We start from the raw sequence: 26,181 nt of genomic DNA on the forward strand, positions 1-26,181 counted from the left end.
CTGCAGACGTCCATTTTCCATTATGCATGTCATTATCTTCATATACTTTCACATGCATAGTGGATTGTCATCATAAGATGAAGTGGATCTCCACAAGTACAACCTGCCATGTGCATTTGCATTCCAAAAGCAAATTACTTATATGCACATCTTCAGGGGGAGCCCTTGCAACTTATGAAGACAATTCCTTATCCTTTACAATTTCACAGATTATATTCCCCGTTGAAAACTTCAACTAGTTTGTCATCAATCACCAAAAAGGGGGAGTGCATCTAGTGCCACCCCTAGTTGGTTTTGGAGTATTGACGACAAACCTAGTTGAGGGACTAATGTGTTTGTGAGAATTGCAGGATAACACAGGTAGAAGTCCCTCATTGATTCGGTTTTCCTACCAGAGATGACCCCTAAAAATGTACGAAGACATTGAAGTCAATGGTGGTATATGAAGATATTCACATTGAAGACTATGACAAGAGAAGACACCACGTGAAGCCTATGGAGCTCGAAGACTTAGATCTTTCGTAGTTCTCTTTCATTTGTGATTGAGTCATAGGAACCACCGTACTGTTAAGTGGGGTCCAAGAGAACCAGTCAGAACGACTGAAGTGATGCCTCAACAAAATAAACCTATGTCTTCGAGTGAAGACTATGAGAGCAAATCGTGTCCAGAGTCGGACAAGTCAGCTTTGCTTGTAAGCCCAAGTAAATTTACCGTGTGAGTTTGAAATCTGACCATTGGAACACGTGTCAGTTCCTTAGTGACCCAGGGTCATTTCAGACAAATCAGGTCGGGTTGCCAAGTGGCTATAAATAGCCCACCCCTACAACCATAAACGGTTGGCTGCTCAGATTCAGTGCACGGCTTTTGTCGTTTGAGAGCAACCCACCTCGAAGCCTTTGAGAAAGAGAATACCTAGCGAGGATAAAGCCCTAACCACCCAGAGCCAGAGAGAATTGGGCATCACTTAAGTCTTCTTGTCTGAGTGATCTGAAGACTTATTACACTTGAGGACTGTCCAGCCGGTTAGGCGTCGCGTTCTGAGCATCCAAGAGACATTGTGGATTGCCGGTGAATGAAGTCTATGAAGGTTTGGGAGTCTACCTTGAAGACTTACCAGAGTGATTGGGCGAGGTCTGTGTGACCTTAGCTCAAGGGGAATACGGTGAGGACTGGGTGTCCGGGACTGTGTGTCCTAACGTTTAAATACCTAGCCGCCCTAACCAGACGTACAGTTGTCATAGCAACTAGAACTGGTCCAACAAATCATTGTCTTCAGCGAGTCACTGGTTTCATCTTCCCTTCCCTTTACTTACTGTTACTCCTTGTGAAGTCATTGTATGTTCGCACTATCTTTTGTCTTCACTGAGTGACTGCGTGTTCTGTGTGGCTTCACAATATCTTCCTACCTGATCCTTACTACATTGCTGCTATTAGTCATTGTGCTTTCACTCTATTGAATACTTGACTATGGCTTGCCTAGTGTAGTCTACCTTCTGCTGCAAGGTAATAGGTTTATTTCTATCGTTTGTCTTCATAACTTCCATGTTTTGAACACTTTCATAAAAATCACCTATTCACCCCCCCTCTAGTCGATATAACACACTTTCAATTGTCCACCTGCAAGACTTTTTGCTAGGGCTCCAAAGCCAAAGTTCTCAGATGCTGCACTTAGACTCATTGCTTCGAAGCCACCCTTGAAGATGTGGGTGGCTAAGAAAGCTTAACTCTCTTTTGCAGGGAAAGGTCTCCAGCCGAAAACCAAAATCGTCTAAAGCTATTGCTGGGGACCTTAAAAATCTTGTAGGGCGCAAGATCAAATGCCCAAATGGTCTTATTATGTATTTTGTTCCTGAGTCGCTTGCTACTTGCCCGATCAGTCCTAACTTTGATCTAAGCTTTCATAATCCACTTGCTCGTCAAATGTTTATGCTTCACAATTCTCTTCGTGAAGCCTATCCCCCTAACTGCACTGTAGGGTACGACACCAGCTGCTTCAGAATGGATTATTGATAGTGGGTGTACTAATCACATGACTGGCAAGCGAAGTCTTCTTATGGACTCAACCTTACGTCCATCTGACAAAAGTCACATCACATTTGCTGACACTGGTAAAAGCAAGGAATTGGGTCTAGGTAGAGTTGCAATCTCAAGGGATCAACACATGGATAAAGTCATGCTTGTTGAATCCCTTGGTTTCAACTTAATGTCTGTCTCAATGCTTTGCGATTTAAACATGATTGTGATGTTTGGAAAATATCGTTGCCTTGTTCTAATGGAATCTGACAAGTCTCTAGTTTTTGAAGGGTATCGGAAAGATGATTTGTACGTGGTAGATTTCTTAGCAGGACCACAACTTGCCGTATGTCTTCTAGCAAAAGCTTCAGAATGCTGGCTCTGGCATCGGAGGCTAGGGCATGCTGGCATGAGGAACTTGCACACTCTTGCAAGAAAGAAGCATGTCATAGGCATCGAGGGCGTCAAGTTCAAGAAGGATGACTTATGCGGTGCCTGTGAAGCAGGAAAGATGATGAGGGCCAAGCATCCCTCGAAGACAATCATGACAACGACTCAACCCTTCGAACTGCTCCACATGGACCTTTTCGGTCCCACTCATTACTCAACTCTTACTACTACTTCTTGTCTCTATGGCTTTGTCATTGTTGATGATTATTCTAGATATACTTGGGTCCATATAATCCTCTACAAGACCGAAGTGCAGGATGTCTTTAGACGCTTCGCCAATCGAGCCATGAACAACTATGGCGTCAAGATAAAGCACATCAGAAGTGACAATGGCACTGAATTCAAGAACACTGGCCTAGATACGTATCTTGATACTTTGGGTATGACACATGAATTCTCAGCTCCGTACACGCCGCAGCAGAATGACGTCGTGGAACGCAAGAACAGAACACTTATTGAGATGGCCCGGACGATGCTTGATGAATACAAGACTCCAAGAAAATTCTGGCCTGAAGCCATTGATACTGCATGCCATATCATCAACCGTGTTTATCTTCACAAGCTTCTCAACAAGACATCCTATGAGCTCCTTACTGGCAAGAAGCCAAATGTCAGTTACTTCAGAGTATTTGGTGCCAGGTGCTAGATCAAGGATCCACATCACACTTCAAAATTTGCATCGAAAGCACATGAAGGTTTTATGCTTGGATATGGAAAGGATTCACACTCCTACAGAGTCTTCAACCTCTTTCACTATAAAGTGGTTGAAACTGTGGATGTGCGGTTCGATGAGACTAACGGCTCGCAAAGAGAGCACCTGCCAAATGTGCTAGATGAAGTTCCATCCAGTGAATCAATCAAACTTATGGGAACTGGAGAAATCATACCATCTGAAGCTCAGCCTGAAGAGGAACTTATCATCTCCGCACCTGATCAACCTGAAGACAATGCTCAGCCTAAAGACAATCCTTCTAACAATGACAATGATCAGCAAGAGCAAAATCTTCGTCCTGTACATCCTCGTGTTGCAAATGAAGTACAGATTGAGTGAATAATTGATAGCATCAATGCACCAGGTCCACTCACTCGTTCAAGGGCAACACAGCTAGCAAATTTCTGTGGGCACTTCACATTCGTCTCAATATCTGAACCCAAGAAAGTTGATGAAGCCTTCATGGAACCTGAATGGATTCAAGCTATGCAAGAAGAGCTTCAACAGTTTGAGCTGAATAATGTATGGGAACTGGTTAAGCGTCCTGATCCTCGTAAGCACAACATAATAGGCACTAAATGGATATATCGCAACAAGCAAGATGAGCATGGTCAAGTTGTCAGAAACAAAGCTCGTCTCGTTGCTCAAGGATACACTCAAGTTGAAGGGATTGACTTCGATGAAACATTTGCTCCTGTGGCTAGGCTTGAAGCCATACGCATACTGCTGGCCTATGCAAATCATCATAACATTCTTCTGTATCAAATGGATGTGAAGAGTGCTTTTCTCAATGGCAAGATTGAAGAAGAAGTGTATGTTGCACAACCGCCTGGCTTTGAAGATCCAAAACATCCTGACATGGTGTAGAAGCTCAACAAGGTACTGTATGGCCTCAAACAAGCCCCTCGGGCTTGGTATGACACACTCAAAGACTTCCTGAAGAGCAAAGGCTTCAAACTTGGTTCCCTCGACCCCACTCTCTTCACGAAGACATATGATGGTGAATTGTTTGTGTGTCAAATATATGTGGATGACATTATCTTTGGCTGCACCAATCAGAAATACAGTGAAGAGTTTGGATATATGATGCAAGAGCAATATCAGATGTCCATGATGGGTGAGCTGAAGTTCTTCCTTGGTCTTCAAATACGTCAGCAACGCAACGGCATCTTTATGTCTCAAGAGAAATACCTCAAAGATTGCCTGAAGGAATTTGGGATGCAAGATTGCAAAGGCTTCACGACGCCAATGCCAGCCAAACATCATCTGGGTCCCGACGACAATGGTAAAGAGTTCGATCAAAAGATATACCGCTCCATGATTGGTTCCTTGCTTTATTTATGTGCATCTAGGCCAGATATCATGCTTAGTGTTTGCATGTGTGCCTGGTTCCAAGTGGCACCAAAGGAATCACATCACTTAGCTGTGAAGCGAATTCTCAGATATTTGGCCCACACCCCAACACTAGGATTATGGTATCCAAAGGGCTTAGAGTTTGATCTAGTTGGATTCTCGGATGCTGATTATGCTGGTGACAAGGTGGATCGCAAGTCTACATCAGGCACATCTCATTTTCTGGGACGATCACTTGTATGTTGGTCTTCAAAGAAGCAGAACTGTGTATCTCTCTCCACTGCTGAATCTTTATACATTGCTTCTGGATCTTGATGCGCTCAGCTTCTATGGATGAAGCAAACACTCAAATACTATGGCATTCATCTGAAGCAAGTGCCACTCTACTGCGACAACGTAAGTGCCATCAAGATTGCCAACAACCCAGTTCAGCACTCGAAGACAAAGCACATTGAAATTCATCATCACTTTCTCAGAGATCATGTTATGAAGGAAGATATTGATATCATACACGTCAACACTGAAGAGCAATTGGCAGATATCTTCACCAAGCCCTTGGATGAGAAGAGGTTTTGCAAGTTACGGTGTGAGCTAAATATCTTGGAATCCTCAAATGTCCTGTGATCAGGCACACATCCTAACACTTAAGCATGTTGATGACATAGATGTGCAACACACGAAGTAAAGTATATCTTCAATCAATGAAGACTTACATTCTGAGTGTGAATACATTAACGTGGAATTTGAATTCGGAGCGCCACGATAATTGTGCACCGTGTCTGGGTCTAATACTTCCAATACGGTGGGTAACGCCACCACCAAATTCTTCTGTTTGAAGTGTTTTACTCATGGCGTTACATTTGCTATGTCTTCACATTTGGTTTGTCTTCAATTTCAACTTGTCTTCATGATTATCTTCACTATGTTGATTTGACTGTCTTCTAATATATACATATTAGTGTTCTGTCCTCTACAGCATTCACTTATAGCTACGTCTTCCTTGTTGAATCTTTTGAACTAAGTGAATGTGATCGGACCCTAATCTCTCTATGCTTTCTATCTCAAACTCTATCTGTCCAAATCATATGCATTCTATTGAAACTGTCGAATGTCTTCTCTGCGTCCTTGTCAGCAGAAGATACAGAGACAAACATTAAGTCTGTTTTAAATGCTCTATCCTTATTGCCTAAAATCCGGAGAAGAAGGAACGACCATCCGACAGTTCGGCGGGCGTGGGAACGTGGGACAACTCCGAGTATGTTGCATGCTTGCCATGTGTCCCTCAGATGTGAACCGCCAGGGGCACCTGCATAATTACGCTGTGCCGCATACTTCCTTATAAATACATGTCCCCTACGGTCAAGAAAACCTTCTTCCACCTCTCCACCTCGTCAAAACCCTAGCGCCACCGCTAGCTCTCGACGACGCCGGCGATGAAGCGCTTAGCTGCCGCGACTTCACCGACGCCGTCCTCACGCCGGCCGCGGTCATCGTCCTCTCCACCGCTGCCGTAGGTGTCCTCCGTCGCCAAGTTAGGGCACGGTGGATTGAACTACTCGGTCTCCTACTCTTCCCATCTAGCAGTTCATCGTGTGGTAAATAAAACTCTCTTTTTACCATCTTTTTGATCCTAAAAGATTCATCCTGTTTATCAAAAGTGGTTTCTGCCTACTCAATGTTAGATCTATCATGTCTGCATCTCATATAATGCCTAGTATATTCACTTAAGCTTCATAACGAGTTAGATTCCTCACTTGTACCTATTCCTGATTCGTACAAATCTAGAACCAACTTCAAACACATAAGTGAATGTCTTCGCACCATGAGGTCAATGTCTTCAAACTGATTTATCTTCAAAATCTTCTAAGAATGCATATGACCTCTCCCCTTCCCTCGCATCTCTAATGCTGTCACAGGTACATGTCCGTGGGAGAATCCCTTGGTTCTCATAGTCTACATTCGTTTGCAGAATTCTTACAGCATCACATTAACTCTCCCGAAGCCAGTTCCTGTTTGACCAGCAAGCGGAAGCCTTTGAAGCCTTTGAACATGTTGAAGCCATTCAGTTTGAAGTTCATGGCTACAGAGAAATCAGCAAGGAAGGGTGGCAGACAGTGTCGAGGGGGAACATCAAGAGATCTGCCTGATGACCTCTCAGAGCTGTACAAGACAGATCCAGAAGAGGATTACAATCAGCGCAAGACACGAATACAATGGATTCGAAGATATTGGGCCGAACAATGGTTTAAATACAAGTTTGTGACCCAGGAGTATGCTGAGAAGAATGCCATCAAGAGTCCTTGGGGTGACATTCTCTTCCGAAGCCTTCCACCCAAGACCAGAGCTGAAGCTATTGCTCAGTGTTTCTATCCCTGTATGGTCCGTGGACCACAGCCTGAAAATGCCGACCCATCATCACTGCTCTGGTGTCGTGACGATAATCTCTTCAAGCGCAACTTCCAGCACGCAAAGGCATCGGCCAAGGAAAACAAGAAGTCATTGGGACTAGACTTCAACCCTGGTCCTTCTGCTCCCCGGGCTGACGGCACACGCGATGCTGTACCCAATATCATCGGACCTTTCTACAACCTTGATGGCCTTATCACTCACATTTCTGTTCAAGGTGCCAAAGAGGATCATTCTGATGATGATGCCGACACTGATGAAGCCCCAGCTCCTACTCCAAAGCCGCAGAAGCAGAAGAAGGCTAAAGCTTCAAAGTCAGCTGCTCCTCCAAAAGCTTCACGTGCGAAGCCACTGGCTACTGCACCTCCTGAAGACAGCGTGCAGTCTGAAGATCTATCACGTATCTCCAAGAAGACAGAGATGAAAAAGAATACTGATAAGGCATTGACCCCTACTGCCATTCTGCGAGACGAACACATTGATCTGTCCAGTGATAAAGATCTTGCAGATGACGCTCTTGAGCAACTGATTAAGAGCAAGGAAGAAGCAGAAATTTTCAATGATTTGCCTCTCTTTGACGTGGGAATCATCCACAACTTCATTGATGAGTGGTTTGAAACCCCCAATCTCAGCTTTGACGATCTGCAACTTCCAATTGGCCTCAGCATCTCTTTCAATGGCACCATTGCTTCTGATCTAGCTCTAGCTCAGCGCATCGTTGAACTGAAGCACAAGATCAACTATGAGAAAGCTCAGTTCAAGAAGCACATGGCAAAGCTCAGCGTGCAAGATGTCAAAAACTTCAAGGTTATGCTGCATGAGCTCAAGGAAGCTTTTCTCAAGAAACGAGAAGAAGCTAAAGGTTCTCGTGAGCGCATGAAGAGTCTGGCTGACAAGTGCGTGCAAGCCTACAATGAAGCTGAGAAGCGCAAGGCTCTTGGGCATCCTGGCATCGACCCCATAATGGCTGCAAAGAAGAAGAAGCCATCGACTGACAAATCTGCACCTTCAAGGCAGGAAGAACCTCGCATTGTCTTCCCAAGCAGCATGTCCGGCTCGAAGCCAAAGGTCAAGTCAACCGCTTCAGAACTGAAGAAGACAAGGGCTGCCGAGGCTGAAGCCAGAAAGAGGAAAAATCCTGTAGCTTCTGATGTCTCTCCCTCCAAGAAGAAGCGCAAAACCAAGAAAGACCGGGTTGCTCCCACAGAGCCCCTTGTTGTCGAGCCCATCTCGGTTGCTTGTCCTGACTCTTCGCATCAAGAACGACGGATGGTAGTTCATGAGCTTGCTTCCATAGAGGCTCCTGAAGCTGAAGACATTCCAGCAGTTGACCCCACCGCTGCTGAAGACATTGGTCACCATGACAATGTTGAAGATGATGTAGTTCTTCCTCAGATCGAGCACAACTTGGTATCATCGCCTGTTCTCACGAAGAGTGAACTCATCAGCATTGGTCGTCCTCTGACGCCAATTGCTCAGGATGCATCATGGGCTGATCACCCAAAACAACAAGACACCCCGAGTACTCCCCAACAACAAGTCACCCCATGAGTGCAAGAAGAAGAAGATGACTTTGAGGCCCAGCCAACTCCATCTCCACAGGCGTCGCCAGCGTTACGCAGGGTTCGCAAAGGACCAAGGACCCAAGTCCCTCTTTCGAGCGTTCCAGAAGGAGAAGTGCACCACCAATCTGTTGCACGTCAGGTGTTCCCAGAAGCCACTCCTACTGTGAATGTCTCCGAGTCTGAAGCTAAAGTTGCTGAAGACAATCCGGCTGCATTAGCCGAAGAAAAACAAGCAAAAGAACGTGTCCCTACTCCCCCCATCACTGAAGAAGCTGTTCCTGAAGTGAACATGTCGGTGCCCGACCCTCCAGCTCCTCAAGTGGAGGTTGAGAATCCTAAAGCAGCCACCACTAACACCACTGAAGCCAATAACGTGGTCATAGCTGAAGACAATGTGGAGCCTGCACCAAACACTATGCTAGAAGCCAATGAAGCCAATGATGCACCTGCAACAGATGTCCAGCCCGACGCCTCTGTTGATACCACTGCTCCTGTTCCGTCACCAAGGCCACATACTATCGAGCAAGCATACAACTATGGCCAGCTTATCACTGTCAAATGGCCTCTTCTTGTTCCTCCACCTGCTGCTGGTCCCCAATCTGACTATCACATCGAGCGCATGCCTCAGGTTCAGAAGCCAATGCCAAGGCTGCCTAGGTTTCCAGGCACTGCATCTGCACCCGGATCATTCAATATCAATGGCTTCAAAGCACACAACACCTTCTTTGATAGCGCCAAGAACCCCTACTCTAAGGCAAGAATATCTTCTGATCGGTTCTGGAGCTATCAGCAGCGCAGTTATTACTCATGCATCTTATACAATCAAGGTCGCATTTTTCCACATGTGCGTCTTGACACTGAAGCCATAACTGGTCTGCCCTATTTGGAAGAAGCGCTGGATTGCTTCAGAGAGTCTGGCTTGTTGCAGTTCGTCACTGACAAGGAGCACTGGAACGAAGAATTGCTGCTCCAATTCTATGCCACTCTTCATATTCATGGCTACAACAGGGATCCGAAGACTTGGATCCTTGAGTGGATGACAGGCAATGTTCATCATGAAGCCAAAGCCTTTGATGTCATTGAGCTCACTGGCCTGCCCACTCCAGGTGATCTTTATGAACCTGGTTGTCAGCTTCACGGTGCTGCTATGGAAAGCATTTTTCACAAGCCTGAACCCAACATGAGTCAGATGCTTAGCATGATGAAGCCTTTGCCTCCCGATGCTGAATATCCTAAGGAGTTCTTTGTTGAAGACCTTGAGTATCTGCCACGTACTATCTATCACATTATAAGACGAACTCTCTGGCCCATAAAAGGACATTCTCCACATGCAAAGCTTGAAGGTGCAATGAAGACTTTGGTCTTCCATATTCTTCACGGCAAAAGCTTCAATGCATAAGACTTCTTCATCCGCCAACTTGCTGCATCAGGATCCGATCTCTTTGGCTTGAAGTTTTACGCTCCATGGATTATGCGTCTGATCAAACTACACTCAGCTGTCACCTATCAGCCCTCTGCTCGCAATCATCTGATTTTTCTGCCTAACGTCGATATGTCAGTTGAAGCCATCTATCCAGAGCCTGCCAAGGAGCCCCTTAGTCTTCAAAATGCTGATAATCAAAGCTTCTCACAACACATTGAAGGAGTCCAAGTAGTCACTCGTGTTTATCCTCTAGCTAGTACTACCCGTGCACCTCATCGTGCCCTCACTGAAGCCACTGAAAGCTGATGGGGAACGTAGCAGAAATTCAAAATTTTCCTACGTGTCACCAAGATCTATCTATGGAGAGACTAGCAACGAGGGGAAGGAGAGTGCATCTACATACCCTTGTAGATCGCTAAGCGGAAGCGTTCAAGTGAACGGGGTTGATGGAGTCGTACTCGTCGTGATCCAAATCACCGGAGATCCTAGTGCCGAACGGACGGCACCTCCGCGTTCAACACACGTACAGCCCGGTGATGTCTCCCACGCCTTGATCCAGCAAGGAGAGAGGGAGAGGTTGAGGAAGACTCCATCCAACAGCAGCACAACGGCGTGGTGGTGGTGGAGGAGCGTGGCAATCCTGCAGGGCTTCGCCAAGCACCACGGGAGAGGAGAAGGACTTAGGAGAGAGGGAGGGGCTGCACCAAAGGCATAAGGTGTGTTTGAGAGTCCCTCCTACCCCACTATATATAGGGATCCCAAGGGGGGTGTGCGCCAGCCCCTAGGAGATCCAATCTCCAAGGGGGCGGCGGCCAGGGGAGGAGTCCTCCCCCCCCAAGGGACCTAGGAGGTGCCTTCCCCTGCTGGGACTCTTCCTTTAGGGTTTCCCCAGGCGCATGGGCCTCTTGGGGCTGGTGCCCTTGGCCCATGTAGGCCAAGGCGCACCCCCTACAGCCCATGTGGCCCCCGGGGTAGGTGGCCCCACCCGGTGGGCCCCCGGGACCCTTCCGGTGGTCCCGGTATAATACCGATGACCCCGAAACTTGTCCCGATGGCCGAAACAGGACTTCCTATATATAAATCTTTACCTCCGGACCATTCCGGAACTCCTCGTGACGTCCGGGATCTCATCCGGGACTCCTAAAAACATTCGGTAACCACATACAAGCTTCCTTTATAACCCTAGCGTCATCGAACCTTAAGTGTGTAGACCCTACGGGTTCGGGAGACATGCAGACATGACCGAGACGTTCTCCGGTCAATAACCAACAGCGGGATCTAGATACCCATGATGGCTCCCACATGTTCCACGATGATCTCATCGGATGAACCACGATGTCAAGGACTTAATCAATCCCGTATACAATTCCCTTTGTCTATCGGTATGTTACTTGCCCGAGATTCGATCGTCGGAATCCAATACCTAGTTCAATCTCGTTACCGGCAAGTCTCTTTACTCGTTCCGTAACACATCATCCCGTGATCAAATCCTTGATCACATTGCGCATATGATGATGTCCTACCAAGTGGGCCCAGAGATACCTCTCCGCTTACACGGAGTGACAAATCCCAGTCTCGATTCGTGCCAACCCAACAGACACTTTCGGAGATACCTGTAATGCACCTTTATAGTCACCCAGTTACGTTGTGACGTTTGGTACACCCAAAGCATTCCTACGGTATCCGGGAGTTGCACAATCTCATGGTCTAAGGAAATGATACTTGACATTAGAAAAGCTTTAGCATACGAACTACATGATCTTGTGCTAGGCTTAGGATTGGGTCTTGTCCATCACATCATTCTCCTAATGATGTGATCCCGTTATCAACGACATCCAATGTCCATGGTCAGGAAACCGTAACCATCTATTGATCAACGAGCTAGTCAACTAGAGGCTTACTAGGGACATGGGGTTGTCTATGTATCCACACATGTATCTGAGTTTCCTATCAATACAATTATAGCATGGATAATAAACGATTATCATGAACAAATAAATATAATAATAACTAATTTATTATTGCCTCTAGGGCATATTTCCAACAGTCTCCCACTTGCACTAGAGTCAATAATCCAGTTCACATCGATATGTGATTAACACTCAAGGTCACATCCCCATGTGACTAACACCCAAAGAGTTTACTAGAGTCAATAATCTAGTTCACATTTACCATGTGATTAACACTCGATGAGTTCTGGGTTTGATCATGTTTTGCTTGTGAGAGAGGTTTTAGCCAACGGGTCTGAATCTTTCAGATCCGTATGTACTTCACAAATTTCTTATGTCATTTTGTAGATGCAACTACTACGCTACATTTGGAGCTATTCCAAATAACTGTTCTACTATACGAATCCAGTTTACTACTCAGAATAATCTGGATTAGTGTCAAAGTTTGCATCGGCGTAACCCTTTACGACGAACTCTTTTACCACCTCCATAATCGAGAAAATTCCTTAGTCCACTAGTTACTAAGGATAACTTTGACCGCTGTCTTGTGATCCATTCTTAGATCACTGTTGTATCCCTTGACTGACTCATGGCAAGGCACATTTCAGGTGCGGTACACAGCATAGCATACTGTAGAGCCTATGTCTTAAGCATAGGGGACGACCTTCGTCCTTTCTCTCTACTCTGCCGTGGTCGAGCTTTAAGTCTTAACTTCATACCTTTACAACTCAGGCAAGAACTCCTTCTTTGACTGATCCATCTTGAACACCTTCAAGATCATGTCAAGGTATGTGCTCATTTGAAAGTACCATTAAGCGTTTTGATCTATCCTTATAGATCTTGATGCTCAATGTTCAAGTAGCTTAATCCAGGCTTTCCATTGAAAAACACTTTCCAAATAACCCTATATGCTTTCCAGAAATTCTACATCATTTCTGATCAACAATATGTCAACAACATATATTCATCAGAAATTCTATAGTGCTCCCACTCACCTTTTTGGAAATACAAGTTTCTCATAAACTTTGTATACACCCAAAATCTTTGATCATCTTATCAAAGCATACATTCCAACTCCAAGATGCTTACTCCAGTCCTTAGAAGGATTGCTGGAGCTTTGCATACTTATTAGCATCTTTCAGGATTGACAAAACCTTCCGGTTGTATCACATACAACCTTTCCTCAAGAAAATCGTCGAGGAAACAATGTTTTGACATCCTATCTGCAAGATTTCATAAATAATGAAGTAATCGCTAATATAATTCCAACAGACTCTTAGCATCGCTACGAGTGAGAAAGTCTCACCGTAGTCAACTCCTTGAACTTGTCGGGAAACTTCTAAACGACAAGTCGAGCTTTCTTAATGGTGACATTTACCATCATTGTCCGTCTTCCTTTTAAATCCATCTGTACTCAACAGCCTCACGACCATCAAGTAGTTCTTCCAAAGTCTACACTTTGTTTTCATATATGGATCCTCTCTCGGATTTTATGGCCTCGAGCCATTTATCGGAATCTGGGCCCACCATCGCTTCTCCATGGCTCGTAGGTTCATTGTTGTCTAGCAACATGACTTCCAAGACAGGATCACGTACCACTCTGAAGTAGGACGCATCCTTGTCATCCCACGAGGTTTGGTAGTGACTTGATCTGAAGTTTCATGATCACTATCATAAGCTTCCACTTCAATTGGTGTAGGTGCCACAGGAACAACTTCCTGTGCCCTGCCACACACTAGTTGAAGAGACGGTTCAATAACCTCATCAAGTCTCCATCACCCTCCCACCCAATTCTTTCGAGAGAAACTTTTCCTCGAGAAAGGACCCGATTCTAGAAACAATACCTTATTGCTTTCGGATCTGAGACAGGAGGTATACCCAACTGTTTTGGGTGTCCTATGAAGATGCATTTATCCGCTTTGGGTTCGAGCTTATCAGCCTGAAACTTTTTCACATAAGCGTCGCAGCCCCAAACTTCTAAGAAATGACAGCTTAGGTTTCTCTAAACCATAGTTCATACGGTGTCATCTCATCGGAATTACGTGGTGCCCTATTTAAAGTGAATGTGGTTGTCTCTAATGCCTAACCCATAAACTATCGTGGTAATTCGATAAGAGACATCATGGTATGCATCATATCCAATAGGGTGCAGTTATGATGTTCGGACACACCATCACACTATGGTGTTCCAGGCTGTATTAGTTGTGAAACAATTTCCACAATGTCTTAATTATGTGCCAAACTCGTAATTCAGATATTCATCTCTATGATCATATCATAGATATTTTATCCTCTTGTCACGACGATCTTTCAACTTCACCCTGAAATTACTTGAACCTTTCAATAATTCAGACTCGTGATTCATCAAGTAAATATACTCAACATCTACTCAAATCATCTGTGAAGTGAGAACATAACGATATCCACTACACGCCTCAGCACTCATTGGACTGCACACATCAAAATGTATTACTTCCAGCAAGTTGCTTTCTAGTTCCAATTTACTGAAACCGAGGCTTTCAGTCATCTTGCCCATGTGGTATGATTTGCATGTCTCAAGTGATTCAAGATCAAGTGAGTTCAAACGGTCCATTTGCATGGAGTTTCTTCATGCATATACACCAATAGACATGGTTCGCATGTCTCAAACTTTTCAAAAACGAGTGAGCCCAAAGATCCATCAACATGGAGCTTCTTCATGCGTTTTATACCGATATGACTTACGTGGCAGTGCCACAAGTAGGTGGTACTATCATTACTATCTTTTGGCATGAACATGTGTATCACTACGATCGAGATTCAATGAACCATTCATTTTAGGTGCAAGACCATTGAAGGTATTATTCAAATAAACAGAGTAACCATTATTCTCCTTAAATGAATAACCGTATTGCGATAGACATAATCCAATTATGTCTATGCTCAACGCAAACACCAAATAACAATTATTTAGTTTTAACACCAATCTCGATGGTAGAGGGAGCGTGCGATGCTTGATCATATCAACATTGGAAACACTTCCAACACATATCGTCAGCTCACCTTTAGCTAGTTTCCGTTTATTCCGTAGCTTTTATTTCGAGTTACTAACACTTAGCAACCGAACCGGTATCTAATACCTTGGTGCTACTAGGAGTACTAGTAAAGTACACATCAACACAATGTATATCCAATATACTTCTATCGACCTTGCCAGCCTTCTCATCTACCAAGTATCTAGGGTAATTCTGCTCCAGTGGCTGTTCCCCTTATTACAGAAGCACTTAGTCTCGGGTTTGGGTTCAACCTTGGGTTTCTTCACTAGAGCAGCAGCTGATTTGCCATTTCATGAAGCATCCCTTTGTTCCCTTGCCCTTCTTGAAACTAGTGGTTTCACCAACCATCAACAATTGATGCTCCTTCTTGATTTCTACTTTCGCGGTGTCAAACATCGCGAATATCTCAAGGATCATCATATATATCCCTGATATATTATAGTTCAACACGAAGCTCTAGCAGCTTGGTGGTAATGACTTCGGAGAACCATCACTATTTCATCTGGAAGATCAACTCCCACTCGATTCAAGCGATTGTTGTACTTAGACAATCTGAGCACAAGCTCAACAATTGAGCTTTTCTCCCTTAGTTTGCAGGCTAAGAAAATCGTCGGAGGTCTTATATCTCTTGACGTGGGCACGAGCCTGAAATCCCAATTTCAGTCCTCGAAACATCTCATATGTTTCGCGACGTTTCAAAAACCGTCTTCGGTGCCTCAATTCTAAACCATTTAACTGAACTATCACATAGTTATCAAAATGTGTATGTCAGATGTTCGCAACATCCATAGACAATGTTCGAGGTTCAGCACACTGAGCGGTGTATTAAGGACATAAGCCTTCTATGAAGCAAATGAGGACAATCCTCAGTTTACGGACCTAGTCCGCATAATTACTACTATCAACTTTCAACTAAATTTTGTCTAGGAACATATCTAAACAGTAGAACTGAAGCGCGAGCTACGACATAATTTGCGAAGACCTTTTGACTATGTTCAGGATAATTAAGTTCATCTTATGAACTCCCACTCAGATAGACATCCCTCTAGTCATCTAAGTGATTACATGATCCGAGTCAACTAGGCCGTGTCCGATCATCACGTGAGATGGACTAGTCAACATCGGTGAACATCTTCATGTTGATCGTATCTACCATACGACTCATGCTCAACCTTTCGGTCTTCTGTGTTCCGAGGCCATGTCTGTACATGCTAGGCTTGTCAAGTCAACCTAAGTGTTTGCATGTGTTCCGAGGCCATGTCTGTACATGCTAGGCTCGTCAACACCCATTGTATTCGAACGTAAGAATCTATACACCCGATCATCACGTGGTGCTTTGAAACTACGAACTGTCGCAACGGTGCACAGTTAGGGGGAACACTTTCTTGAAATTTTAATGAGAGATCATCTTATTTACTACCGTCGTTCTAAGCAAATAAGATGTATAAACATGATAAACATCACATGCAATCAAATAATAGTGACATGATATGGCCAATATCATATAGCTCCTTTGATCTCCATCTTGGGGCTCCATGATCATCATCGTCACCGGCATGACACCATGATCTCCATCATCATGATCTCCATCATCGTGTCTCCATGAAGTTGTCACGTCATCTATTACTTCTACTACTACAGCTAACGGTTAGCAATAAAGTAAAGTAATTACATGACGTTTATGTTGACACGCAGGTCATAAATAAATTAAGACAACTCCTATGGCTCCTACCGGTTGTCATACTCATCGACATGCAAGTCGTGATTCCTATTACAAGAACATGATCAATCTCATACATCACATATATCATTCATCACATCCTTTGGCCATATCACATCACATAGCATACCCTGCAAAAACAAGTTAGACGTCCTCTAATTGTTGTTTGCATGTTTTACGTGGCTGCTATGGGTTTCTAGCAAGAACGTTTCTTACCTACGCAAAGACCACAACATGATATGCCAATTGCTATTTACCCTTCATAAGGACCCTTTTCATCGAATCCGATCCGACTAAAGTGGGAGAGACAGACACCCGCCGGCCACCTAATGCAACTAGTGCATGTCAGTCGGTGGAACCGGTCTCACGTAAGAGTACGTGTAAGGTTGGTCCGGGCCGCTTCATCCCACGATGCCGCCGAATCAAGATAAGACTAGTAACGGCAAGCATATTGAACAAAATCAACGCCCACAACTACTTTGTGTTCTACTCGTGCATAGAAACTACGCATAGACCTAGCTCATGATGCCACTGATGGGGAACGTAGCAGAAATTCAAAATTTTCCTACGTGTCAGTCACCAAGATCTATCTATGGAGAAACCAGCAACGAGGGGAAGGAGAGTGCATCTACATACCCTTGTAGATCGCTAAGCGGAAGCGTTCAAGAGAACGGGGTTGATGGAGTCGTACTCGTCGTGATCCAAATCACCGGAGATCCTAGTGCCGAACGGACGGCACCTCCGCGTTCAACACACGTACAGCCCGTGACGTCTCCCATGCCTTGATCCAGCAAGGAGAGAGGGAGAGGTTGAGGAAGACTCCATCCAGCAGCAGCACAACGGCGTGGTGGTGGTGGAGGAGCGTGGCAATCCTGCAGGGCTTCGCCAAGCACCACGGGAGAGGAGAAGGACTTAGGAGAGAGGGAGGGGCTGCACCAAAGGCATAAGGTGTGTTTGAGAGCCCTCCTACCCCACTATATATAGGGATCCCAAGGGGGGTGCGCCAGCCCCTAGGAGATCCAATCTCCAAGAGGGGGCGGCGGCCAGGGGAGGAGTCCTTCCCCCCAAGGCACCTAGCACTAGTAGAAAACAGGGCTATGGTCCAGGCCGGCTTAGCACATTAGTCCCGGTTCAGTCTAGAACCGGGACTAATGTGAGCATTGGTCCCGGTTCGTGCGGCTAAGGCATTAGTCCCGGTTCATCTGGACCTTTTGGTCCCGGTTGGTGGGATGAACCGGGACCAATGGGCCTCGCTCCTGGCCCACAACCATTGGTCCCGGTTCGTGCCACAAACCGGGACTAAAGATTAGACCTTTAGTCCCGGTTTGAGGTAGGAACCGGGACTAATGGGGATGAGACATTTAGTCCCGGTTCGTGCCACGAACCGGTACTAAAGGTCCCATTTTCAAACTCTACCCCCCCCTCGGTGGACCGCCTTTTCAGTTTTTAAAAAAATAAAAGAAAATGATGGAAATGTCAAAAAAATAAAAGAAAATAAGTTTCACATGTGATATGTGGTCTAGTTGTTGGGAAAATTTACAAATATGAATTTCGACTTTATTTACAAAATCTCTCTGGAATTTGTAAAATGGGCATAACTTTTGCATACGAACTCGGATGAAAAAAATTTTTATATGAAAAATCATCTACTCGAAAAGTTACATCCGATGGAGACCGCCTACGGCCTGTTTGCAAATTTCTAGAATCCTCAAATTCCAAAAGCAAAAAAAGTTATGCTCAAATTTCAGTTTTTTTAAATTTCAGTTTTTTTAAATACTTATTCAAGAAGTATTAGTGTTACTAAATAATTATTCAAGAATATTAGTGTTATTAAATAATTATTTCACCTTTTTTGAATTTTGGTCAAATCTGGTCAAACTGTGGTCAAACAATGGTCAAACTACTTATTCAAAAATATTAGTGTTACTAAAAAATTATTGTTTTTTAGAACAATAGTTTTAAACTCAAACAGTGAAATATGTGACTTCATGCTCAAGCTAAATTCCTGAGGGTTAATAGGATTGTCATCTTACTATTGTCAGGAAAACAACAAGTGCAGACTGGGAAACGAGGGAGAATAGAACCCGGAAGTTAAGCGTGCTCAGGCTGGAGTAGTGAGAGGATGGGTGACCGTTCGGGAAGTGAGATGATTTGGAATGATGAGGGGTGATTAGAGATTAGAGGTTAAAATAATTCAGAAATTTGAAAATAAAAAAATTCAAAAAAAATTCAAAAAAAAATTCAAAAAAAAAATTCAAAAAAAAATCAGGAAATTTCCTTTAGTACCGGTTGGTGTTACCAACCAGGACTAAAGGTGGACCGGCCACGTGGAGGGCCTTTAGTCCCGGTTCTGGATTGAACCGGGACTAAAGGGGGGAGGTATTAGTACCGACACTTTAGTCGACTAAAAGCCCTTTTTCTACCAGTGTAGGAGGTGCCTTCCCCTGCTGGGACTCTTCCTTTAGGGTTTCCCCAGGCGCATGGGCCTCTTGGGGCTGGTGCCCTTGGCGCATGTAGGCCAAGGCGCACCCCCTACAGCCCATGTGGCCCCCGGGGTAGGTGGCCCCACCCGGTGGGCCCCCGGGACCCTTCCGGTGGTCCCGGTATAATACCGATGACCCCGAAACTTGTCCCAATGGCCGAAACAGGACTTCCTATATATAAATCTTTACCTCCGGACCATTCCGGAACTCCTCGTGACGTCCGGGATCTCATCCGGGACTCCGAACAACATTCGGTAACCACATACAAGCTTCCTTTATAACCCTAGCGTCATCGAACCTTAAGTGTGTAGACCCTACGGGTTCGGGAGACATGCAGACATGACCGAGACGTTCTCCGGTCAATAACCAACAGCGGGATCTGGATACCCATGATGGCTCCCACATGTTCCACGATGATCTCATCGGATGAACCACGATGTCAAGGACTTAATCAATCCCGTATACAATTCCCTTTGTCTATCGGTATGTTACTTGCCCGAGATTCGATCGTCGGAATCCAATACCTAGTTCAATCTCATTACCGGCAAGTCTCTTTACTCGTTACGTAACACATCATCCCGTGATCAACTCCTTGATCACATTGCGCATATGATGATGTCCTACCGAGTGGGCCCAGAGATACCTCTCCGCTTACACGGAGTGACAAATCCCAGTCTCGATTCGTGCCAACCCAACAGACACTTTTGGAGATACCTGTAATGCACCTTTATAGTCACCCAGTTACGTTGTGACGTTTGGTACACCCAAAGCATTCCTACGGTATCCGGGAGTTGCACAATCTCATGGTCTAAGGAAATGATACTTGACATTAGAAAAGCTTTAGCATACGAACTACATGATCTTGTGCTAGGCTTAGGATTGGGTCTTGTCCATCACATCATTCTCCTAATGATGTGATCCCGTTATCAACGACATCCAATGTCCATGGTCAGGAAACCGTAACCATCTATTGATCAACGAGCTAGTCAACTAGAGGCTTACTAGGGACATGGGGTTGTCTATGTATCCACACATGTATCTGAGTTTCCTATCAATACAATTATAGCATGGATAATAAACGATTATCATGAACAAAGAAATATAATAATAACTAATTTATTATTGCCTCTAGGGCATATTTCCAACAAAAGCACCATTGCACAATGGCCTAAGAAGCGATCTCGTGTTCTGAATGACCGAGAGCTTCTGGTTTCCCTTCATCAGAAACAGGATAAGCATCATGACAGACTGAAGCGCCAAATGAAAAGCCTCTTGGTGGACGTAAACAGGATTCGCAACCTTGCCACCAAGAATGCCTTTGTCGCCCATGAAACTTGTCGGCGTACATGGAAAGGGCTGACGCTTATGTGTTCTGAAGATGATCTTCAAGATGATGGCTTCTCTGAACGCTTCAAGTTTGACTCAACACCTCCGAGAATGACCGTGCTGTGGCGTACTCCGTCTCTTGAAGACCCTGAGTTCTCCTCCTTTGCTGCAACAGTGAATGCACGTGTCATCGATGATGAAGACGATGCAACTTCACCACCTTCAGCGCGAATCAACACTGCACCAAGTTCGTCTGCACCGCCAACCAACACCGACGACCCTGCTGCTTCACCAACTCCTCATGGGAACGAGTAGGTGCTCTATGTCTTCAGACCTTTTTGGTCCTTACTGACAAAAGGGGGAGAAGCATATGAGTTTGATAGTCTTCAAGCGGGTCCATATGGGCGGTGGTTTTATATTTTGCCTAGTGTTTACAACTCTCGCTTTTTGATACATTTGGTTCTTTGAGTTGTAACACTTAAACTCGATGGTCGTCTGCTACTTATTTGCTATTCTGTGATGCGATGATAAATTCCGCATGTGCGATGATAACTTCTGCACTTAGGTCATTCAGCAGACGTCCATTTTTCATTATGCATGTCATTATCTTCACATACTTTTCATGCATGATGAATTGTCGTCATAAGTTGAAGAGGATCTCCACAAGTACAACCTGCCATATGCATTTGCATTCCAAAAGTAAATTACTTATATGCACATCTTCAGGGGGAGCCTTTGCCACTTATGAAGACAATACCTAAATCCTTTACATTTCACATACTCTTATCCCCGTTGAAAACTTCAACCAGTTTGTCATCAATCACCAAAAAGGGGGAGATTGTAAGTGCATCTAGTGCCACCCCTAGTTGGTTTTGGAGTATTGACGACAAACCTGGTTGAGAGACTAATGTGTTTGTGAGAATTGCAGGATAACACAGGTAGTAGTCCCTCATTGATTCGGTTTATCTACCGGAGATGACCCCTAAAAATGTATGAAGACATTGAAGACAATGGTGGTATGTGAAGATATTCACATTGAAGACTATTTCAAGAGAAGACATTGCGTGAAGACTATGGGGCGCGAAGACTTAGTTGTTTCGTTGTCTCCTTTTCTTCTTTGTTGAGTCATGGAACCACTGTACTGTTAAGTGGGGTCCAAGTGAACAAAGTCAGAGTGACTGAAGTGATGCTCAACCAAAATCCTATGTCTTCGAGCGAAGACAATGAGAGCAAATCTTATCCAGAGCTGGATGACTCAGCTTTGCTTGTAGCCCAAGTAAAGTTGCCGCGTGTGTTTGAAATCTGACCGTTGGAACACGTGTCAGTTCCTTAGTGACCCAGGGTCATTTCGGACAAATCAGGTCGGGTTGCCTAGTGGCTATAAATAACCCACCCCTACAACCATAAACGGTTGGCTGCTCAGAGTTAGTGTACGGCTTTTATCATTTGAGAGCAACCCACCTCGAAGCCTTTGAGAGAGAATTCCTTGCGAGGATAAAGCCCTAACCACCCAGAGCCAAAGAGTGTTAGGCATCATTGAAGTCTTCCTGTCTGTGTGATCTGAAGACTTATTACACTTGAGGACTGTGAATCCTCCAGCCGGTTAGGCGTCGCATTCTGAGCATCCAAGAGTCATTGTGGATCGCCGGTGAACGAAGTCTATGAAGGTTTGGGAGTCTACCTTGAAGACTTACCAGAGTGATTGGGCGAGGACTGGGTGTCCTTAGCTCAAGGGGAATAAGGTGAAGACGCGCTCTTCTGAGTTGAATCTCAGCCTCCCTAACCAGACGTACAGTTGTCACAGCAACTGGAACTGGTCAAACAAATCATTGTTTTCAACGAGTCACTGGTTTCGTCCTTCTCATTCCTTTACTTACTGTTGGCCCTGGTGAAGTCATTGCATTATCTTTTGTCTTCACTGAGTAACTGATTGTTCTGATTGGCTTCACACTATCTTCCTACCTGATCTATACTGCATAACTGCTATTAGTCATTGTGCTTTCACTTCATTGAATACTTGACTATGGCTTGCTTAGTGTAGTCTACCTTCCGCTGCATGGTAATAGGTTTATTTCTATCGTTTGTCTTCTAAACTTCCATGTTTTGAAGACTTTCATAAAAATCGCCTATTCATCCCCCTCTAGTCGATCACTAGCACTTTCAGTATGGACAGTCGTAAGGAGGTTCTTGGAAGCAAAAGGAAGCGAAGTGCAATAATTGGAGACAGGATGATCTCCATTCTCCATAATGGAGAGTCAGGGTCTATATTGTTTTATGCTATTTTACCTTAAATAGGGTATTTAGGTCCTGCCTAATACTGATATCATGTGCTAAGAACAATTAAGTAGGGTTGGTTCGATGACTATCAAGATGATGATCGTATGACTTGTTATTAATAACGAGTAGAAGTTGTATGATGATGATTAGTAGGACTTGTTAGGATTAGTATTACTTCCGACAAACTCGCTACTCGCGGTCTCGAGACTTGTAATGTTCTATTTTTGTTCGGTCTTTTGAATTCGGAGACTAATATGATGAATTATATTTGGAGACTATTCTTCTATTGTATTCGATGAATCTGCTCTTGCTGTGTGGTGCTGTCTATATTCTGTCTAATAATATATTTTGTAACCTGTGCAAAAATCAGAAAAATAAAAAAACCTAATATTCATACTAATGGCGCATCACCCCACATTGCGCCATTAGTATGCCAAAGCAGATGGGTAAATATGCCCCCTGGGAGGCATACTAATGGCGCATGTTGGTCTATACTAATGACGCACGGCGTGGTGCGCCATTAGTATACTAGATACTAATGGCGCACCTGTGGTGCGCCATTAGTATATAATACTAGTGGCGTGGTACTAGTGGCGCACCAGTAGTGCGTCATTAGTAGGCAAAACTGGTGCGTCACTAGTAGGCCTTTTTCTAGTAGTGTAACTTCACTTTTAACAAATTTGAAGATTTTAATTTTCAAATAATTCACTTGTTCCAAAAGGCCTCTTCCCACATGTAACAGATTGACAATTTATTCACTTGTTCGTATAATTCACTTTATCAAGTTCAGCATAACTAAAAAGGGATCAGAAGTATAGATGACAAATTCTTGACCTTAACATATGTGTCTTATGTGATGATGGAGTAGTGACTCCGTGAACAGATTGTTAACAAACTAAAGAGGGATACAACCTACATTTTCACTTGTTCTCTGAAGCGATTAACAATGCAATTTTTCCAGTCAAATAACACATGGTAAATCCGAACACAGGTAGGCAATCTAAGGTACTGAACATGGATAACTTGATTAAGTGGACGTGGTGATATGTCCCTGACAGTTCATGGATATTAGGATGTATTCCACTTCATCCTGACTAACAAGCTGAAAATACATACCTCGATCATGCACTCCCTGTCAGCATGAGGTGCTACCACTAATTATCCCGGTGAACCACACCATTCCCAAAGTCATTTCACTACTTGACCTAGCAAAACAAAAAATACTTTAGAAAAGATACCTAGTGTGATGGTCACAAACTCAAAGTTATTCAAATCTGGGCAAACATGCATAGATCGAGTGTAATTATACATCTTCAGATTTTGTAAATCTTCTCTTAATATACTGAAACAGCGCTACTGCCCTGGCATCTTCCAAAAAAGCACAAGCACACCCAATGAAGATCTTGACGGCATTGGCTGATTGGTTGACCATTTGACCACCAAAAATCCCCTATGTTTCATACCCTCATGCATAAGAAAGAATAGGCATGCTCAGTACTTCGAAGCGATCAATTTCTTGATCCCCAACTTTTATTGAGGTACGTATGAAAAAGATGGATCTGAGAAGGAATAAAAGAGCACATCAATTGGTGAGGCAGTTGCTGCCGACTCTACGAAGTGGAGACTGGAGACCAGCAGGTGAGCTGCTCCGCCATGAACCTGTGTTGGCTTGAGTCCATGTCCCGCCGCTGCTCGCGCTCGTCCCGCCTGTCGCACATCTCAAGGTTGTGTAGATCAATCAAACAACGTTGACCAACAAATTATCTCTCAGATCAACTATTGGTTACCTGAACCTGACAAAAGAGTAGGACACGACCCGCTAGCCTGAGCGTCGGAGCAGAAGCGTCCGGAGGCCTCCACTCGCTGTACCAGCCGACGTCAGACTTCCGTCGCACCGAGAACCCCGCCCTCACGGCGTCCCCGTCGGTGGCGTTCTCGGCGGCCAGGGGATCCTCCATGGCAAAGTCGTACGGGACGACCAAAATCGACCTGCACTTGCACACCATGCCTAGGCCCAGTACGTCACCGGCGTACATTGGCAGACTGTAGTACGACCACCCCTGGCAACGCAGGAAAGCTCGCCCATGGACGGATGCGCACACCAATGACAACTTGTCACACCTCCATTCCCTGATGTAGGTGGACAGCCGGGAGTGGCTGGACCGATTAGCTAGGGCCCACAGGGCAGGTGTGGATGGCTGTATAAGTATTGGTGCTAGGCACCCAGCCACGGCATGCGTGTAGTGTGAATCTTTTTCCCCTCCCTTTCTCTGTACCTCACCTACCTTTCTCTGTACCTCACCTTCTTATTCGGCAAGGAACTTGATTTGGATCTCGATCCCGATTCCTCCCCCTTGTAGCGATCCTCTGCTTTAGTGGTTCATTACAAACTAGTAATTAGAGCCATTTCCTCACCTCCTCCAATTTTTTTCCGCTAGTTCGTCCTCTTATCTTCTTGATCGGATCGTAACATCCACCGTCGCGGGTGCGGATTCACCTCGGTGATCTGCTCGAAATCTCCGGCGGGGTTGATCGGATTTGGAGCGAGGCGACGGCGCCATCTTCCAAGCCTTCTGCCCAAACACGCCACATCCTCTCCGCCATGTCGGAAACATCGGGTGAAATCAAATCGTTGCTGGAGTCGCTCCTGTCGCGGGTTGAGAAGAGCCAGCTCACCGCCGAAAAACACGTGGAGGCGCAGCTCGCCTTCAACCAGCAGGTCTCCAGCGACTTGAACCACCTCCGCAAGAAGATCGACTTGACGCAGTCCGACGTCGACGAGGTGGGCCAGCAACACGAGCAGTCCAGGCCGTCGGCTCCATCGTCCCCAACCCGCCAGCCACGTACGCCACGGGAGGGCGAGCCGCAGGCTTCCTCCATCACACCGCTCGAGCATCCGCGCGGTTCGGAGATCCACGGCCTGCCGGTCCGCCTTGCCAACAACGGGCCGCCCCTCCTCACTACGCGCCCGCTGATGCCGCTCCACGGAACAGCGCACGTTGCGCCGCAGCATCATCATCACCAGGAGCAGCGCCACGACGCGACCGGTGACCACTACACCGTCAAACCGCCCAAGCACGACTTCCCCAAGTTCAATGGCACGGCGCCGTACCTGTGGATCGATCGGTGCGAGACCTACTTCGAGTTGTACCGCGTTCCTCCTCACATTTGGGTGACCACGACCGCACTCTACATCGAGGGGCACGCGTGTAACGCCCTCTATGCGGCTATATCTCCTACGTGTCGAAGCACGACTTAGAGGCATAACCGCATTGAAAGCAATGTCGCAAGTGAGGTAATCTTCACACAACCCATGTAATACATAAGGAAAAGAGATACATAGTTGGCTCACAATCGCCACTTCACACAATTACATGAATAAAGCATTACATCAACCAAATACAATCAAGATCCGACTATGGAACCAAAATAAAAGAAGAACCCCAAATGCGACAAGGTCCCCAATCG

The 26,181-nt window shown here is 45.1% G+C and overlaps 1 protein-coding gene across 2 annotated transcripts in view; it reads right to left on the reverse strand.

The window, feature by feature from the left end:
• Nucleotides 1-24,798, reverse strand: part of LOC125555579 — a 45,925-nt gene extending 21,127 nt beyond the window's left edge. Inside the window, exons 1-3 of one of the 2 annotated variants that reach the window (XR_007304765.1) lie at nt 24,501-24,798; nt 24,023-24,420; nt 23,830-23,918 (exon numbers count right to left, since the gene is read on the reverse strand). Coding sequence is in view for 1 of the 2 variants with exons in the window: in XM_048718484.1 (XP_048574441.1) it covers nt 24,244-24,420; nt 24,501-24,749 (426 nt within the window). In the remaining variant the exon portion in view is untranslated. Of the gene's footprint in view, nt 1-23,829; nt 23,919-23,968; nt 24,421-24,500 lie in introns of those variants that run through there. The other variant, XM_048718484.1, reaches the window with a different exon arrangement.
• Between the last annotated feature and the right edge of the window lie 1,383 nt (nt 24,799-26,181).

This window comes from Triticum urartu, chromosome 5, assembly GCF_003073215.2.
Source record: "Triticum urartu cultivar G1812 chromosome 5, Tu2.1, whole genome shotgun sequence".
NCBI classification, from domain to species: domain Eukaryota; kingdom Viridiplantae; phylum Streptophyta; class Magnoliopsida; order Poales; family Poaceae; genus Triticum; species Triticum urartu.